The sequence below is a fragment of the Rattus norvegicus genome, chromosome 12, assembly GCF_021556685.1.
Source record: "Rattus norvegicus strain SHRSP/BbbUtx chromosome 12, alternate assembly SHRSP_T2T, whole genome shotgun sequence".
NCBI classification, from domain to species: Eukaryota; Metazoa; Chordata; class Mammalia; order Rodentia; family Muridae; genus Rattus; species Rattus norvegicus.
This window is the reverse complement of record NC_141545.1, coordinates 22,528,235-22,546,225: the sequence shown is the minus strand read 5'-3', so window position 1 is coordinate 22,546,225 and position 17,991 is coordinate 22,528,235. Positions and strand designations below refer to the sequence as shown.

At 51.5% G+C, this 17,991-nt stretch overlaps 1 protein-coding gene across 1 annotated transcript in view; it reads left to right on the top strand.

Moving 5' to 3' along the window:
* The window catches only part of Fam20c (FAM20C, golgi associated secretory pathway kinase), a 57,647-nt gene that overhangs the window by 25,457 nt on the left and 14,199 nt on the right, over nt 1–17,991 (top strand). Inside the window, 2 exon segments of the mRNA NM_001012238.1 lie at nt 14,756–14,848; nt 16,481–16,596. Of these exon segments, the coding sequence (NP_001012238.1) occupies nt 14,756–14,848; nt 16,481–16,596 (209 nt within the window).

The window sequence follows — 17,991 nt, the reverse complement described above, 5'->3', positions numbered from 1 at the left end:
AAATGACGTTGTCTGAGGCTAACCTCAGCGTTAGCTGTCTCCCATTCCTGCTCAACAGCTAGGAACCATTAACCAACTATAGCAGTGCTGGGAAATGACAGGGACAAGAATGAGTCCCAAAACCCAGCAGAGCCAGCTCAGAACAAAGCCACGGGCTGCACCTGTTACACCCTCCCGTCCCTGGTGATCTCTTGGGGACCTCAGCATCATCTCTGCTGGGACCTTTTCTCCAGAAGCTCCAGGGAAGGTGACTCCCCCAGTTTAAAAAAACCCAAGTCAGTCACCTTCTCCAAAATGGTTTGGAACAGCCACGTGGAGGGCATCATCTTTCTTTCCTTTCTTTTTTTCCCGTGGCTGTGACAATCGCTGAGGAGCCCACAATGTTGAGGTGGGGACAGGAGATTAAAAGGAGGGGAGGAAATACCATCTTCATTTTCCTCGTTCCGGCCCCTGGGGAAGAAATGAAAGTCAGGGGATTTCATCCAAAAGTGGTTTGATTAGAACTGCTCATTTTCAGTGTTTTGTTTTGTTGGTTTCTCTTTTAACAACCCCCAAAGGAAAGTCTAGATTTAAGACCTTCCTTAAGCCAGAGAATGATCCGAGACATGGGCTCCTGGCCCCGGGTTCCGTTTATTTCTCCAATTGATATTTTCTAAACATTGTGGGCTCCTTGGAGGGGAAATAAGAGGGTAGCAGCAACTTGTGCAAGATATTTAATCCCAGCTTCACCGCCACTGGCATCTCGCTATTATTATTTTATAAATGAATTGACAAGCCACAGAGATGAGGTACACAGAGGTGGGCCGTGTGTTTCTGGAGCCTAGAAAGCACCGTTTCATTCCACTTTGCTCCTCTCTGAGCTAAGCTGCAGAGACTTTCAAAATTACGGGAGCCCTCTCACCTCAGACAACCCCACCCTGTGCCATTTTACTTTACTTCATTTATCTTGGGTACCTGCATGTGTGTATTCATGTTCACAGAGGTGTGCTCAGGTCTCCTTACATGGGCATGTGTACATACATGGAGCCGGGAGTAGGCGCAGATCTACACGTCACACACTGTGGCGATTGAATACAGAGCTTGAAGATTTGGTTAGTGTAGAAAGAGAGCTTATGGTTGGAATTCCTGTCTCAGTCTCCTGAGGTTGGGATCACAGTGGGTCGCCATGCCCTCTCAGTTTTTACATGCAAGCTGGAGATTTGAAACCCGGTCCTTGGGCTTGCACAGCAAGCCCTTTACACATTAAGTCACGTCCCTGCCCGTGATTTTATTGTTTTGAGGGGAGGTTCACATGTATGCACATGTGTGTGCATATGTGCAGGAGTGTGTAGAGGCCAGAGGTCAATCTTACATGTCTTTCTCTATCACTCTCAATGTTAGTTTTGGAAATGGGTATCTCAGTGAACCTGGATCCTCAGACTTGGGCACCACCTCCTTGCCCTTAGAGTCTTCTCCCCATCCTTCCCCTGTGCTTTTGAAACCTCGTCTTCTGCTCGGTGGTCATCGTTGCATGACTTCAAATTTCCCTAGGTTACAAAGCTTTGAGTCGTTATTGGTTTTCATTGATTTGACCATGACAGGGAGGCTCTCCTCCAGTTTATCCTCAGCTGGCAAAGAGGTCAGCTGTTTTCACCTCCTACACCCCACTGTGAAGAGCTGGCTGTGCCAGGACTTTGAAGGGTCTGGCTGTCTGAGTGCCAGCATTTCCCCACTTGACTCGGAAGTTCTGGCTGTGCAATGAAACTCTCCAAACCAATGGAGCAGCAGAACAGGGCTCACCAGGTAACAGAAGAGTAGGAGGGAGACCTGCCTGATGTGTTCTTCATAAAACCTGAAACAAGCAAGACAGTTTCCCAAACAAAGACGTAAATCAGCCAAGACTGGTAGCACAAGCCTATCTCCAAACAACTGGGGAGGCTGAGGCAGGAAGTCTATGAGTTCAAGGCCAGACTGGGTAATGTAGTGAAACTTGGTCTTAAAAAAAAATTTTTTTTTTCGGAGCTGGGGCCCTAACCCAGGGCCTTGCCAGAGCCTTGCTCTTGCTAGGCAAGCGCTCTACCACTGAGCTAAATCCCCAACCCCTGGTCTTAAAATTTAAAGTAAGAAGAAAGCTAGGGTGTGTGGCTCAGTGGTAGAGCCCCTGCCTAGAATCCCCCAGTGAGGATATGGGGTGTGGCTCAGTGGTAGAGCCCCTGCCTAGAATCCCCCAGTGAGGGGCTGGGGTGTGGCTCAGTGGTAGAGCACCTGCCTAGAATCCCCCAGTGAGGGGCTGGGGGTGTGGCTCAGTGGTAGAGCCCCAGCCTAGAATCCCCCAGTGAGGGGCTGGGGTGTGGCTCAGTGGTAGAGCCCCTGCCTAGAATCCCCCAGTGAGGGGCTGGGGGCGTGGCTCAGTGGTAGAGCCCCTGCCTAGAATCCCCCAGTGAGGGGTTGGGGGCGTGGCTCAGTGGTAGAGCACCTGCCTAGAATCCCCCAGTGAGGGGTTGGGGGCGTGGCTCAGTGGTAGAGCCCCTGCCTAGAATCCCCCAGTGAGGGACTGGGGGCGTGGCTCAGTGGTAGAGCCCCTGCCTAGAATCCCCTAGTGAGGGACTGGGGGCGTGGCTCAGTGGTAGAGCCCCTGCCTAGAATCCCCCAGTGAGGGGCTGGGGGCGTGGCTCAGTGGTAGAGCCCCTGCCTAGAATCCCCCAGTGAGGGGCTGGGGGTGTGGCTCAGTGGTAGAGCCCCTGCCTAGAATCCCCCAGTGAGGATATGGGGTGTGGCTCAGTGGTAGAGCCCCTGCCTAGAATCCCCCAGTGAGGGCTGGGGGTATGGCTCAGTGGTAGAGCCCCTGCCTAGAATCCCCCAGTGAGGGGCTGGGGGCGTGGCTCAGTGGTAGAGCTCCTGCCTAGAATCCCCCAGTGAGGGGCTGGGGGTGTGGTTCAGTGGTAGAGCCCCTGCCTAGAGTCCTCCAGTGAGGATCTGGGGTGTGGCTCAGTGGTAGACCCTTTGCCTTGCATTGTGAAACTCTGGGTGAAGTTCCCAGCTCCACAATGAAACAGTCAAAATAAAGAAGCTAGACAGATGTGTTATGGTGCCCCTGGGCCCTGGAGAACAGATTCTCTGTAGACCCCCAGGATTCTTCCAGTTCTTAGAGTCATTGAGACCCTGCATTATGGCAATTTTGAACGCTGTAAGCGCCGATCCCCTTACTGATGCTGACACCCCATATTGTTTAGGAGGCTGGCCTCAGGACAGTTGTGACTCAGTGGGGTGTGGAGTGTGACCCGAGTACAAACCTCTTACCTGTGGGTGAGAGAGGGTAATGGATCCTGTCCGGGAGGCTGCAATTCTCACAGAGCTATGGCGTAATGCCACCCGAGGGAGAAGCAGAGACACCATCTGGCCATCGCTTGAACAGCTTCATTGGGTTGTCAGCCTCACTGTCCCTGACAGTATCCATTTTCCTCCACAGTGGTGGCCTAGTAAATGATCACCACCCAGCTCTAGGACCGTTGACATGTGCCAGCAAGCGATGGTCTCCGCATGTTTATAGAGTCAACCATGCTGGCCAGGCCCCTGCTGCTTGAGGGTTCCACACCTGGGCGAGCTCACCGATATTGACCTTGGAGCTTTGCTGGAAACTGAGAGGTCTGAGGGCGCTCAAGCCATCTGGGCAAGTAACAGTGTAGGCACACAGGCAGGGCATTCATAGACTTCAAACATCCTCCAGAGGCAGCCAACAGGAGTTATGTTACCAAAGGAACCCTCCTCCCCACCACCTAGACACACAGGGAACCGGCCCATTTCAGAGGTGGAACGCACAGTCAAATAACCCCTTACTATGAGGCCTTTGCCTTGAGAGGACTCTTGGTACCTACATGGTCCCGCCAGTATGCAAATAGCTGTAACATGTCATTGCCCCTATCCCCTACTGCTCTGGGCTCCCTGCCTCTGAAGCTTACCCATGGCCAGTAGAAAGACCAGGAAAGAGCAGATCCCTGGCCAGGCCCACAGGTCCCACTCCTGTCTGCAGGCATGGCTCAACAACTTAGACAAGGCCCATTTGTGCTCCACCTGAGAGAGGAGGATAGGTAAATACAGTGCCTAAGGCTTTAAACAAGGCCAGTACACAATGGCACCCACGGGGCTGAAATGAGAAATGCCAGGTTTAGCATGAGGCCTCTCTGTACACCCCCAGGACTGAAGGTCACACTGAGCTTCTGCCAAGGAGAAGCCCCCTCTCCTTCCAGAAAACATTCACTTGCAGAAAGCCTGGTATTAAATAGCTTAATATATCTCCCTAATGACAAGGGGGCTGTTTTCTGCTGTGTGAGTGGCAGGAAGATTACTGGAGGCAGAAGGGCTTGTTTCTGCCTCCACGTCTTCATTTGGTGAGTCAGGGACCTGCTGTGCACTTAGCAGGAAAGGGGGTGCTCTTTGTCTTCCCCGAGGTCTTGCGTCCTTGTCATCGGCCCCAGGGTAGGGAATGCCCCAGAGACACCAGCTTGGAATCCCTGGAACCTATAGATGTTCTCTTATCTTTTTATTCACGTGCATGTTTGTAGACCCTGAGAGCCATCCCCATCTTTTGAGATAGGAAGTCTTCACTGATCTGGGACTCACCGGTTAACCTAAATTGGCTGGGCAGCAGGTCACTTTTACTTGGGTTGTGTGGGGCTCAAACTCAGGTCTTCGCGCTTTTCCTGTGAATGTCTGTCTACTCCCAGCCCTGTGCCCTTTATTTTGCAATTAGAGTCTTTGAAACTGTGACTAAATAGGAAATTGGGGATGAGCTAAGTGCCTGGGTTTCCCAGCACTCCTCTTACTATCAGAGTTCTTATGCACGGGGTAGGGGGCTGAAAGAGAATTTGAGGTGCTGAATGTAGAAGAGAAAACCCATGAAGACAGAGGAAGGTAGGGATGAGGCTGTAAGCCCAAGGGACATCTGCCCAACCTTGAACCTGGACTTTCTACCTTTCTACCTCCATCAGTTATACAGGATAAGGATCTCTCTCTCTCTCTCTCTCTCTCTCTCTCTCTCTCTCTCTCTCTCTCTCTCTCTCTCTCTCTGCCAGTCCATCTGTCTGTCTGTTTTAGTTTAAATCAACAGCAGGCCCTCCGCCATTCTGTGTGTCAGGCTCACCCAGGAGGCCTCAGGTAGATGGAGGGCGTGGCTACACAGACTGCTGCTTTCTGGCTTTGCAGCCTCCTAGCTGGTGTCCTCTGGCTCCTTCTCCGAATTCCATATCCCCTCATCTGCCTGCGGAGTGGGCTTTTGACAACACCACTCAGAGTTGTGAAGAGCAAATGAGGCAGCATTCTTGGTGCCCTGAGGACAGAGCCCAACATCTAGAAGGTTCTCCGTGTGTATTCATAGTCACCAACAAGCTGATTGACATGTATATTAATGAGTGACTGGAGAGGTCCACAGAAGCCTGCTGGCACTGTAGCCAGCCAGGAACAGGCTGGTCCCAGCCGGTTCTCTCTGCCTTCTAGCCAGGCATCGCTGCTGCCTCAGCTGCCCCAGAAAGGGCGTGGGCAGTGAGGCCCAGGCCCACGCCTGGTTTATAGCCTGTACAACTTTGTGGGTCAGTGCCAGGACTTGGGGTGTCAGCTCATTCAGCTGCAGAATTTGGCCCCACTTCTTGGTAGCCTGGGGCAGGTTATTTCTTTGCTCTGTCTTGGTTTCCTTAGCTATACCATGAGGAAAATGATGCCAAGTTCCCAAGTAGTGTGTGGCCGTGACTTCCTGTCTGTCAGGAGCTGTGTGCTCAGACCCCAGGAGAGTCCAATTCGGACACCATTGCAGGATTATTGTTCAGCCCTGGGTATTACACAGGAGGACTCACTTTCAGTTTACTATAAACAAGCACAATTAACACTGAGCAGTGTTTTCATTAAAGCTCAGAGAAGTTGTTCTAAGGGGTTTTTTAGGGGTTTTCTGCCTCAGGGGCAAGGTAAAGAATGAACAGCTGTAGGCACAACTGTAGGCCACTGATGCCTGCCTTTCTAGTGGCCTTTGGGGACTCGTGTGGCCCTCAAAGTAGGAGCTGTGTAGCACTGTAAGCATCCCTGTGAGAGCAGGCCTGTTCAAGCACCTTGTTTGGGATTTCCTGGATTCCCTCTCCCCTCAATCCCAGGCGATTGTCCTGCAGATCACCCTGCTTGAAGCCACCACCATAGCAGGCCTGGCTCAGGACTCTCTCCAGCCCCATCTGGTTGTTTAAAAGCTAGACCTGCAACTTCCTACAACTGATGACCTCAGGATGAAGGCCAGGTGTGACCATCTGGAGTTTATTTTGACCTCAGAGGACAAAGTATGGGGGGAGGGGGGAGAGGGAGGTCCCTGTGACTAACAGTCTTGTTAGGGGAAGTGTGCCCACTGGGCCGCCCAGTCCTTGGGTGCTCCCCAGGTCTTAGCTGTAGGTGAGAGTGGCTCTAACTGTGGCTCCTCCAGTCCCTCACTGGCACCCCCACACAAGGCTACTTTGTGTGCACTTGAGTGGCCTACATAGACCAAAAGGCAAGTGTTCAAGTCTGCCGCAGGCCCCTCCTACTCTGAGCTGTTGGTCCAAAGCCCATATAAGGACATAGAGGGGACAGGACAGCCCAGCCCACTTTCTCCTGTGAGGCTGTGGAACCATGCTGCCAGGGCAGAGAGACCATGGACTTCCTCTTGAATCTCCCTCAGGCACATTGCCAATGTCCACCACAGCCCACTGAGAATGGCTCATGGGCCATTCACATCTCAGAGGTTCCTGGGGGGGCGGGGGGGCTGAAATGAGGACAGAGTCACAAGTCCCCAGCACAAGCTGTGAACATCCATCCACATAAGTACACGGTACCCCAACGTCTTTCTATAAAGGAGGGTGTGCTACTCCCATGCTGTCATCCACAGTCCTGGGGACACACATGTGGGTTGTGATAACCACACCAGAGTCCTTCCCCAGATGAATCCTGGTAGAGAATTCTTATATTTCATATATGCATCAGGTTACTCTTTAGGGAAGAGTAGATTTTACTTACTCTGTAGCCCTGCCTGACCTAGAACTCCCTAGGTAAGCCAGGAACTTAGAGCCATCCTTTCCCATTGCCTCCTGAGTACTGGGCTATAGGGGTGTACCACTATGCCTGGCCGGCTACTAATTTATTCTTCCATTTCTCCTGTGAACTTAAAGCCTTGCTTATCCACCCCCCTCAACCCACAGAAAGCACAGTCATGCTGCCCATGCTAGACCTGTTGGGTGAGCATGATACATCCTACTTGCTGAGATGGCTATTGCTCCAGCTGGTGGCAGCTTGCCCAACCAGAGTGAGGCCATCTGGATGGGCATAACCTACAAGGAGTTGTTGGTGGCCAACCTGGGCCACGGGTTTCCAGCTTACTTAAAGACCCCTCCTGTTCCAGGAAGCACACATCCTGGTGGCCCTATCCCTCCCCTGGGCCAGGCAGTTCCTTGTTCTGGGTACCCAGCCAACTGAGTGCCTGATAACATCTTTCCCTCCTGAAAGTGAAGGCCCACCCTTGCACCTGCTCGCCATACCTGACTGAACTGGGTTCACCAAATTTGTCCTCTGCCCGGGACACAGCGAGTCTAGTACTTTTCCAAAGTACCACCCTGAAATTGGCCAGCAGTAGATACTCAATTCAATTTCCTCTGCACAAAAGAGGCCAATGTCTACTGCCCAGGGTTAAGAGTGACCAGGGAAGGGTTGGGGATTTAGCTCAGTGGTAGAGCGCTTGCCTAGCAAGCGCAAGGCCCTGGGTTCGGTCCCCAGCTCCGGAAAAAAAAAAAAAGAGTGACCAGGGAAGCTAGGTGGAAGGTCTCTGGAGGAGCATGAAGAGAAACATGCAGGTCTCACAGCAGCACTGACTTCAGAGATCTCTCTGTGTGTCTCGTCAGTAGCCCAGGCTTGTCCCTGGCAGTATGTGGCTCTGAAACCCAGCTGCCCACTGGGAACTCTGCTAGGTGCCAGGCAGAAGGCTATGGACAGGGGAGTGACTGAAAATTTTTAAGTGTCCCCTAAGGAAGGGGGAGACTTTCACATGTCCTACCCGATCTCAATGCAGAGCTGCCAGAAACCAACAGTAGCCCCATAAGAATCTGTCTAGTCAGCATCTTCCAGAATGTCCAGCTTCTCCCATTCTTGCCTCTCCTGAGCCTACATCCACTGGGAAGCTGCCTTATTGACCTTCAGAACCTGGGCTAGTTCTGCCCTGAGGCCTCATCTACATGGACCAGTCACAGCCTTGAAAGGGTGGGGAACAGTTCCCAGAAACACCGTGCTGTGGAAGAGTTCAGAGTCGGAGTAGTCTCCACAGGGTCCAGAAGCCTCTGGAGGGCCCAGGCTAGAGCTGACATTGGGCAACAGGGGGTAGAGTGTGGAGGCCATTAGGACCAAGTGTAACGTCAGCATAGCAGAACTCAGTGTGATTGGCCTTGCTTCCCATGGACCAGGACCTGTTTGCTATGTAACAGGCCAGCAGTATACAAGATGTCTGGCATGGTGGGGGGTTTTTTGTTTTGTTTTGTGTTTTGTTTTGTTTTTAAGACAGGGTCATTTTAAGTTGCCTAGGCTGACTCACTAGGTAGGAATTGGGCTTTGAATTTGTGATCCCCTTGCTACCCCAGTGCTGGAATAAAATAGGCATGGGCCACCACCAAGAGTGATAGACAGCAGGGCCACCACCCGGTCTCAAGGACAGGACTGATGAACCTATGGAAGATCCAAGTATCTAAGTGACATGTTGTATGGTGGCAGCTGCAAGCCAAACTGTTGGGTGACAGCTCCAGAGTTGTTACAAGAGGAATTGGGAGGGCAAGAGGACAGGTTTCCTGCTAGACTGCAGGGATTCTGTCGTTAAAATACAACTTGTGCGGGACTGAGGACTCAACTCGGTAGAGTGTTTGTTGATTGTACGTGAGGTCCTGGGTTCTGTTCGTGGCCCATTTTGGTACCCCATGTATGTGCTCACCAGATACGTCATGTGACTTGCATCAAGTATCTGAAATCTTGGGTCTCTTACAGCTTGCCATAGGGTCTCCAGCATGCCAGTGGATAGCTGATCCCTAGAGTCTGATAGAAAGTTGGGAGTGGCAGAGTCTCCAACCCTCAATGAGGCCCTGATCCCGTAGAACCCTATCCACCAGGAGCTCATGGCACAAGCTATGTGCTGTTGGGAGATTATGAGCATCCTTAGGGGAGCTGGTCATTCTCATTATGGATGAGAAGGAGGGCGGCTTAGAGGGTCCAGAGCCTCAGTGGGATGCCCACTGCAATGGCCCTGGCTTTAGTTGAAAGAAATCATAGAAACTTGCTAAAATGCAGCGTCCTGGGCCCAGCACTCAGACTCTGGCCCAGCAGGTCAGAAGTGGTGTATAAGGCCCCTCAGGTGTAACAGACCCTTCATTACCCAAGGGAAATTTGGCTGCTGATAGCCTCAGAACTTGGACTTTAAGGGAAACCGATCCCTAAGTTGTGGAAACTGTCTATACCCACAGTCGTGTCACCATAGTGCTCTGAGAGATCCAAGGGGAATCAGCAACACACAGGGATCCTGGAGTCACCTGGGGGAATCGGGAATAAACTGCCCCCGGGGTGAACTGCAGTAAGAACCAGAGAATGGTTAGTGGCCTGGGGAAAGGAGCCCTGGCCTGAGGTCACTTGGGGGACATCTGGGGACCCTTCTTCCCTTTATCTTGCCTTCACCTGGAGACCACGCTGGGCTCTTACATTTCTCTATTATTGTGCAGCAATGGAAAATGAGGCCCGAGGGGCAAATGTTGTTCCTGCCCCTCCCCAGGGGCAGGGTTGCACAGGGCGGGCAGAGTTTCGAGTCTCCCTGGAAGGGAAGATAGAACAGAACTCCAGGCGTCCCAGGTCAGAACAAAAGTGAAGTGCCCAAGAGGCGTTTAGAACAAGAAAGGTACACCTCTGAATAGAACGCTCTTGCCACTTCTATGAACCCTTGGGCTATTCCAGGAAAGAAGGTAACAAGAACACCTGCGGGCTGTGATGTGGGGGTGGGGTAATTGCTGAGGGTCTGGGACATCCGCCAGCTTCCGTGGAGTGTAGAAGGCGGGTGTCTGAACCCAGGGATGCGGAACCAGGAATCAGGTCAAGCCAGAGGCCCTGAAGGGAGCCACAGGACTCTAAGCCATTGGATCTGAGAAATGCCACCTCCTCAAAGAAGCAGGCAGAGGGAGGGAGAGAGAGAGGTCAGATTGTGGGTGGGAAGGCTGGTCCCTGCTCAGCACCAGGGTGAATGCTGCCTGATTGTCCTCAGGTCAGTGTGTGGAGGTGACCACAGGGTGATGGTCAGATGCCCGCTTGTTTTTTGTCCTCAGACAGCAGTTCTGAGGCAAGCCTTGGCTGCACTCAGGATCCTGAGAAGGGAACACCCCTATCCCCTATGCTTCGACCAGAGCCTGGCTAACAATGCCCTCCAGTGTCACACTGCCAAGTGCTCCTGGGGAGGGAAACCACCCCCCCACCCCCAGCCCCCTCCACCCCGCTCTGACTCTACCAGCCAGGGTAAGACCTACAGAGGAGTCAGCCAAGTCAAGCTTCCAAGAAGGGGAAGAAGGCACAGCACTGGCAGAGGCCAGCTGTGGGGGTAACAACTGTCTTCCTGGGGCATCCAGCTATGGAGGGTGACAGCTGTCCTTATGGGACATCCAACACATAGGAGTGAAGAGGGCTCTTGACAGCAAAAGAGGCCATGAAGGTAGTGGATTTCTTCTCTCTCTCTCTCTCTCTCTCTCTCTCTCTCTCTCTCTCTCTCTTTCTCTCTCTCCCTCCCTCCCTCCCTCCCTCCCTCTTTCTTCCTTCCTTCCTTCCTTCCTTCTTTTTTCTTCCTTCCTTCCTTCCTTCTTTCTTTCTTTCCTTTTTCCTTTCTTTCTTCCTTCCTTTCTTTATTTCTTTCTTATTTTAAGACAGGATCTCCGGTGGCCCAGAGTGACCTTGAATCTCTGTTCCTCCAGCCTCCACCCCCCAAAGTTCTAGGATCACGGATGTTCACCACCACACCTAGTTTAACCTAATGGGATTGGGATAGAACCCAGGACCTCATGCGTGCTAGACAAATACTCTACCAGCTGAGCACAAGTTGTTTCTTAACAACAGGATCCATGCAGCCTGGGAGGAAAGTTGCTGATGGGTTCCCCCAGCTTTGAGGCTCTTCATGAGGATGGGAGGTAGTCAGACTGCTTTTTCCAAGTTCCCTCTTCACAGGTGAACCTGGAACGCATCAGAGGAGTTTGTCTTAACCCCTTCTCTTCCAAACGCTCCACAACAGCCTGCACTGTAGGGTGTCTGTGTGTCACACACACGTGCTCAGTGTTAATATGCATGCATTTCGTGTGTCTGTGTGTGTGTGTGTGTGTGAGAGAGAGAGAGAGAGAGAGAGAGAGAGAGAGAGAGAGAGAGACTGCATGCATGTGTCAGCATATGCATGCCTGTAGTGGGTGGTCAGAACTTAACCATCTCAGCCCCGCATGGACCCTCAGCAGCCATTGTGTGATAGCCATCCATTCAGCAAGCTTATCAGTCTGTCCACACCTCCCCTCTGTGAGAGGGGAGGCTGGAGACATAGCTCAGTCATTAAACTGCTTGCTTAGGCATGGTTCTCATGAGACCAGAGAGGGCTGACACAGATTCTTTGATCTTTACACCAATGTAAAATATAGGCCATGGAGGTGCACATTTGTAATCTTAGCATAGGAAGTCTGAGACAGACAGACTTCCGGAGCTTTCTAGCCAGCCAGCCTGGCCAATTTTGTGAGTTAAAGGCCAATGAGAGACCTGTCCTGAAAGGAGAAAAAAAAAAGGTGGCTAAGGTTGGCACATATCTCTACTCCCAGCATTTAGGAAGCAGACTCGGCGGGTTTTTGTGAGTTTGAAACCAGCCTGGTCTACATAGTGAGCTCCGGGACAGCCAGGGCAACATAAGAATCTGTCTGAGAAAACAAACAAACAATAACAAAAGACAAACAGATGGGCTGCGCCTGAGAGACAACACCCATTCTCAGTCATCAACCTGTCCAGGTGAGTGGCCATAGAGCCATGGACCCACACTACCCCCCACAACACACACACACACACACACACACACACACACACACACACAGCTTCCCACACTGGCTTCTGGAAGGCTGTGGAGGGTCTGTTTGATCAAGTCTTATTCAGGGAACTATCAGAGGTGGTTGGCCACTACCTGCTGCCTGAACCCCACGTAGGCCACAGGAAGGTTTTGTTCATACCTTGTACATAAATCTCTCATAACTCAACAGTATATGGGGGGCCATCAGCCTCACCTGACAGTAGGACCGAGGGCTACAAGGGCCCAGCAACCTCAGCTGTGTGTCTGCAAGGAAGGATCTAAACCTGGAAGGTGTGTGGGCCTACACTGTAGGAGCATCCAGGCCTAGATGGCCTGAAAGTGCACACAGAACAGTGATGCCCAGGCCCTCATTTGCATACTTGGAATAAAACAGCATCCTAGGAGGTGAGCCTACAGGCTGAGTTCTCTCTCGCCTGTATAGCCTGCAGTGGAAGCAGGGAGCCGGGGAGGATCCAGATGTCATGCTTCAGCCAGGAGACTGGGCAATGACAGGCTGACAGTTTCACATCATTAAGGTCAAATTACATCAGTGGAGAGAACTTTGATTTGGGTGGGGGGGTATGACAGTGACCTTTCAAAGCTACCTGCTTTTGTATCTTTGGCAATGAGACAGGAAGGTCAAATTCCAATCCTTTCACGGTTGTCTATTGCTTACTGCACACACACACACACACACACACACACACACACACACACACACACACACGGCGTTGGGGGGGGGGGGTCAGGGGAATGGTGCCAAGACCCAAGCTGAACAGCTTGTGAGTCTAGGGTGGGTGCTTGGGAGCCCCTGGCCAGCATCAGTTGACCTTTGAACTTCTTAACTGAGGAAGGGCCCTGTGGAGATCTGAGGGTTCCCCTGTCCATCCAGCAAGCTCTTCTCAGCTGGTCTCCCACAGCCCTGAGAGCTCAGAATAACCCCAAGAAGAGTCAGGAAGACTTCATGCCCTTTTGTATAGGAAGTGTCTTAAGTTGAGAGGCTTGCTCTAAAGCTTCCTCTGGTGCAGCAGAAGGCTTTCTGTGGTTGTGGATGTGAACAACACCAGACCATCTATCTGCCATCTGAGGGCTGGAGGTGGCCAACGGACGCCATTTTGATTTCTCTGAGCAAGGATACAGACATGGCTATGGCAAGGGCAGCCCCACTTCTTGGGGAGCATATTCTGACATGCTTGCTAGCACCTCCCTGCTCACTGCTCCTCGACAGCCCCAGACGGCCTGGCATCAACCCCCCAAGACCTGCCCCCTAAGAGAAAGTGTCAGGGCAGCTAGGCAGTGGGGCCGGAGTAGGAATTACCAGGAACCCTGGACCACAGTATGTGTTCTTTGCTGTGTGCATGAGCAGGCAGGACTTGCTCTGCTGTGCTACCTCTGTCCCTCTGAGGCCAGGGCAAAGGTTGTCACCACCAAACACTCAGCCTCACTGAATGAATACACAGCTAAAGGACAGAGCAACGGGACCCAACAGACAGACACCCAGGGCTCCCGGGTGCCGACTCTCTATCCAAATCCCCCACTAATGGAGTTTCTAAGTGTGGGCCAGGAAAAGCATGTGGCCTCACCTGGCCCACAGTGTGTCTGCCTGTAGATGTTGGAGCTACACTGAAGAATTCAGGAAACAGATCAACAAAACAGACAGCTAGGAAAGCCATGAGCCTTGTAGAGTTAGCCTTGAAAGGGTTGACACATTGGGAATTTAAATAATTTAGGGAGTGTGTGTGTGCAAGTGTGTATGTGCTTGTGTGCGTCTGGACTCCAGAGTCAACGGCCAGTGTCACCCTTAGGCATGATCTAACTTGGATTTGATTGTTTTAAAGAGTTATTTCTTTTATGGATATGAGTACACTGTAGCTGTCTTCAGACAGGGCATCGGATCCTATTACAGATGGTTGTGAGCCACCGTGTGGCTGCTGGGAATTGAACTCAGGACCTCTGGATGAACAGTCAGTGCTCTAAACCACTGAGCCATCTCTCCAGCCCCTGTTTGTTTGTTTTAAAGTCAGGGTCTCACTATGCAGCCCTGGTTGGCCTTGAATTTGCTTGTAGAGCAGGCTGGCCTAGAACTTGAAAAGATCTGCCTGCCTCTGCCTCCTGAGTGCTGAGATTAAAAGCATATGCCACCACACCTGGTCCACTTTGGGTTTTTTTCCCCCTTGCTGGCCAGAAACTCACCAAGTAGGGCTGTACTGGCTAGCCAATGAGGATCCTCCAATCTGCCTCCCCACAAGGGAGTCCTCAAGATTAAACTCAGGTTCCTATGCATCCAAAGCATTCATTTTAGTTATGTGAACCATCTCCCCACTACCTAGAATTTCTTTTAAAAGAAACATGTGCTCATTTATGGGTCAGGAGGGCTGTATGCACATGTGGAGGTCAGAGGTCAATGTGTGAGCATTGGTTTTCTCCAGCAATGTGGGTCCTGGGGGTTGAAATCAGAGCTTCAGCTTTGGCAGCAAGCACCTTCAGCCACTGAGCCAGCCATCTCACTGGCCCTTTCGTTTAACCCTCGACAAAGGTCCTCTGACGGCCGATTAGCAGAACACCTGGAAATGGGTGTCAGCTTGGGTTCCGGGTGCACCCACACCTCAGCTGGTCCTCTCACTCCAGAGATCCCCTCTGTGACAGACTCTTCCTGTCTCTATCTGTGTTCTGCAGGCAGACGAGGGAGCAGGAGACGCCGCCTGACTTTTTTTATTTCTCTGACTACGAGAGGCACAATGCGGAGATAGCTGCCTTCCACCTGGACAGGTGAGTCCCCTCCCCTCCCACTGCCAAGAGCCATCCAGACCCAGATGCATCTGTGTTCTCATGAGTGCCACCTACAGAGAAGCGTGGGTCTGGTGTGTAGCCACCATCAAGTAGGCTAGACTGGTGGCTGGCTGGCTGGTGCGCCCCAGAAATCGTCCTGTCTCTGCCCCTCAGTGCTGGGATTATAAGCATGTGCCACCACGTTTCACGTGCCACCACGTTTCACTGCTAAGCTGTCTCCCCAGTGCTACATTCTGCCTCCATTTGTGATCCTGGTGGGCACCGCCTTACCCCTAAACTCAGCAAGGGGCAGCAGGGACAGATGGCACACCATCGGGAATAAAGGGAAAAGAAATAAGGGCAGAGAGAAGTGTGCGTGGGTTTGAACAGGTCAGGAAGGCACCTTGGAGGAAATGGTGCTTTAGCGACAATAGGTGGGAGACTCTGTCACTTGTCTCCTGAGGGACAGACTTGACCAGCAGAATCTGGATCACTAGAGGTTCCACTCGGCCCTGTCTGTACCCTGAGGAGCTGTTCATGGGCCTAACCCTCAAGTCATCTCTGAGGGGTACAGAGGGACCTCTTCCCAGGCAATAGCAGAGGGATAAGGCTCAGTATTCATCCCTCAAGACCCTCCTGACTGTACCACAGCTATGACTAGACCTAGATCTTAACTCAGCGGTCACTGGACTGCCTAGACTGCAGAGTCCAGTCTAATCTCTTTTTACAGGATCCTGGAAGACTGGGGTAGATCACAAAACTTACATGGGAACTAGAAATTCTCAGAAGCCAGACATTTAAGCCTCCTAAACCCAGAAAGCCTTTCTGTGACAACGGTGACTTTGCACCATGAGGTCACTCAAGTCGCCTGCTTCTATACCAGTCATGAGGCTGGAGAGATGACTCTGCTGTTAAAGTGCTTGCACCTCTGGGACCTATCCCCAGAACCTATATGAAAACGGTGGTACAAGCTTAGAATTCCAGTGCTGGGGAGGTAGAGACAGGAGGACCTCTGGGGCGTGATCAGGGAGTTCGAGGCTGCTGAAAGTCAAGGATGATGGCTCCTGAGAAATGAACCCCAGGTTGACCTCATGGGCTGCACCCACATGTATGAACCCCCATGTATACACACACATGAAAACGGAGTCATGAAGCTTGAGGTGGCAGGATTCTGGCTGTGGCTGTCTTACGAAGCCACTGGGGCCCCTTACCACAGGAACGTGGTCTATCTATTCCTCCACCAAGGACAGCTCATCTCTACGTCCTGTGTCAGCAGGAAAAAGCTAGAATTGGGCATCTCCATTTAATTAAGCAAGCGGCAATGTGTGCAGAAAAAGCCCCATTAAGAGTGGGTAATTTAATTTAATTTCCTTTTAAATTTAGCCCTAGAATGGGGGCACATCTTATTTATCGAGTTGCCTGGTGGGGCCAGAGTCAGTGCATGACGCACAGAGGCGTCAATCCTTCTAGGGTTGCACACTTTGCTGGCACTGATGGTTCTGGGCTGCGCTGATCCTGAGAACCTTGTGTGGCAGAAAACTGAAGGGTAATGGTGGAGAAGCTGGCTGCTCCAGACCGCCGCGAGGACCAGCCTCAAGAATAATGAACCCTTCCCCCACCCTTTCTTCCCAGGATCCTGGATTTCCGCAGAGTGCCTCCAGTGGCCGGCAGGATGATCAACATGACCAAGGAGATCCGGGATGTCACGAGGGACAAGAAGCTATGGAGAACCTTCTTTGTGTCTCCAGGTAGCTGGGGGTGGGATTGGACGGGGAACTCGCGTGACTTAGGTCACGTGCTGGCCTTGGTCTTCTCTAAAAAACTTAGAGATTAGATTACTCTTCCTGTTGCTCAGATAAAAATATCCTGACAGAAGCACCCTAAGGAAGAAAGGGTTTACTTGGCTAATAGTTGAAGAGTGCACAGTCTTCTGTGTGTGACATGTATATGTGCCGATCTGCAGTCATATGGTCTCTTAGTTACACCTTCCTGTGCTCACACAGAGGGGTTTCCACTGTGCTCTAAAATGTGCATTTAAGTTAATTAATTTATTAATTGATTGGCTGGGATCTTTGTTGTTAAGCTCTTTGGTTGGTTTGAGTTGGATTGGGTTTGGGAAGGGGGACAGAGGGTCTCATTCGATAGTCTAGGCTGGCCTGGAACTCATTATGTATACCAGAATGGTCCCAACTCTCCATTTTCCTGCCTTAGCATCTTAAGTGCTAGGATTACCAGTGTTAGACATCACAGGTAGCTGTTGATTTGTTTGAGACAGTCTTGCTGTGTAGCCCAGGCAGGTCTTGAACTCAGGATCCTCTTGCCCCAGCCACCAAAGTACTTGTTGACGGGACTCAACCACTACATCTGGCCTGCTGTATATTTTTAACTCCAGCCTCTCTCAGAAGCCTCTGGTAGCCTGGCCACCAGAGCCCTGCTCTCCCAAACCTTTCTAGATCAGCCAGTGAGACTGTCGCCTGGAGATGTGGCCAGTTGTCCTTCTCTGAGGGCAAAGCAGCTGGCTATAGATCTCTGGTGCCTTGAAGGTCACCACTGGATACCCTGCTTTTCAGGGAGATTGTGTGTTATGTGGCTGAGGTATTCACACTGGTGAGACTTCAGACTTCAGACTGTGGGTCCCTTGAGCACACAGAAACCAAGTCGTGTCATACTTATCTCAGTGGGCCTGCTAACCATGCTGCCACAGGCTCGGTTGACATATCTGCTCTCTGAGTTTTCCTGTGGTCTGGACCTGTGACAGGCTGTTTATTTCAGGTCTCTCTGATGCCCTCTCAGCTTCTGGCATGCACCTCGTACCTATGATATTATTGTTTGTTGTTGTTTATGCTTGTGTGTGTGTGTGTGTTTGTGTGTGTGTGGCATATATGTGTAAGGTGGTATAGTGTGGGTGTGGGGGTATATACATATGTGTATGTGTGTGTTATGTAGGTATATGGGGTGTGTGTATAGTGTGTATATGGTGTATATGGTTGTGCTGCTGTGTGTGTGTGTCTGTGTGTCTGTGTGTGTGCATGCACATACAAAGTTGACCTCAGATACATTCCTCAGTTCATCTCCACTATTACTGAGCCAAGGTTTCTTTCTGAACCAAAACCTCACCAATCCCTACTATCCCAACTAACCAG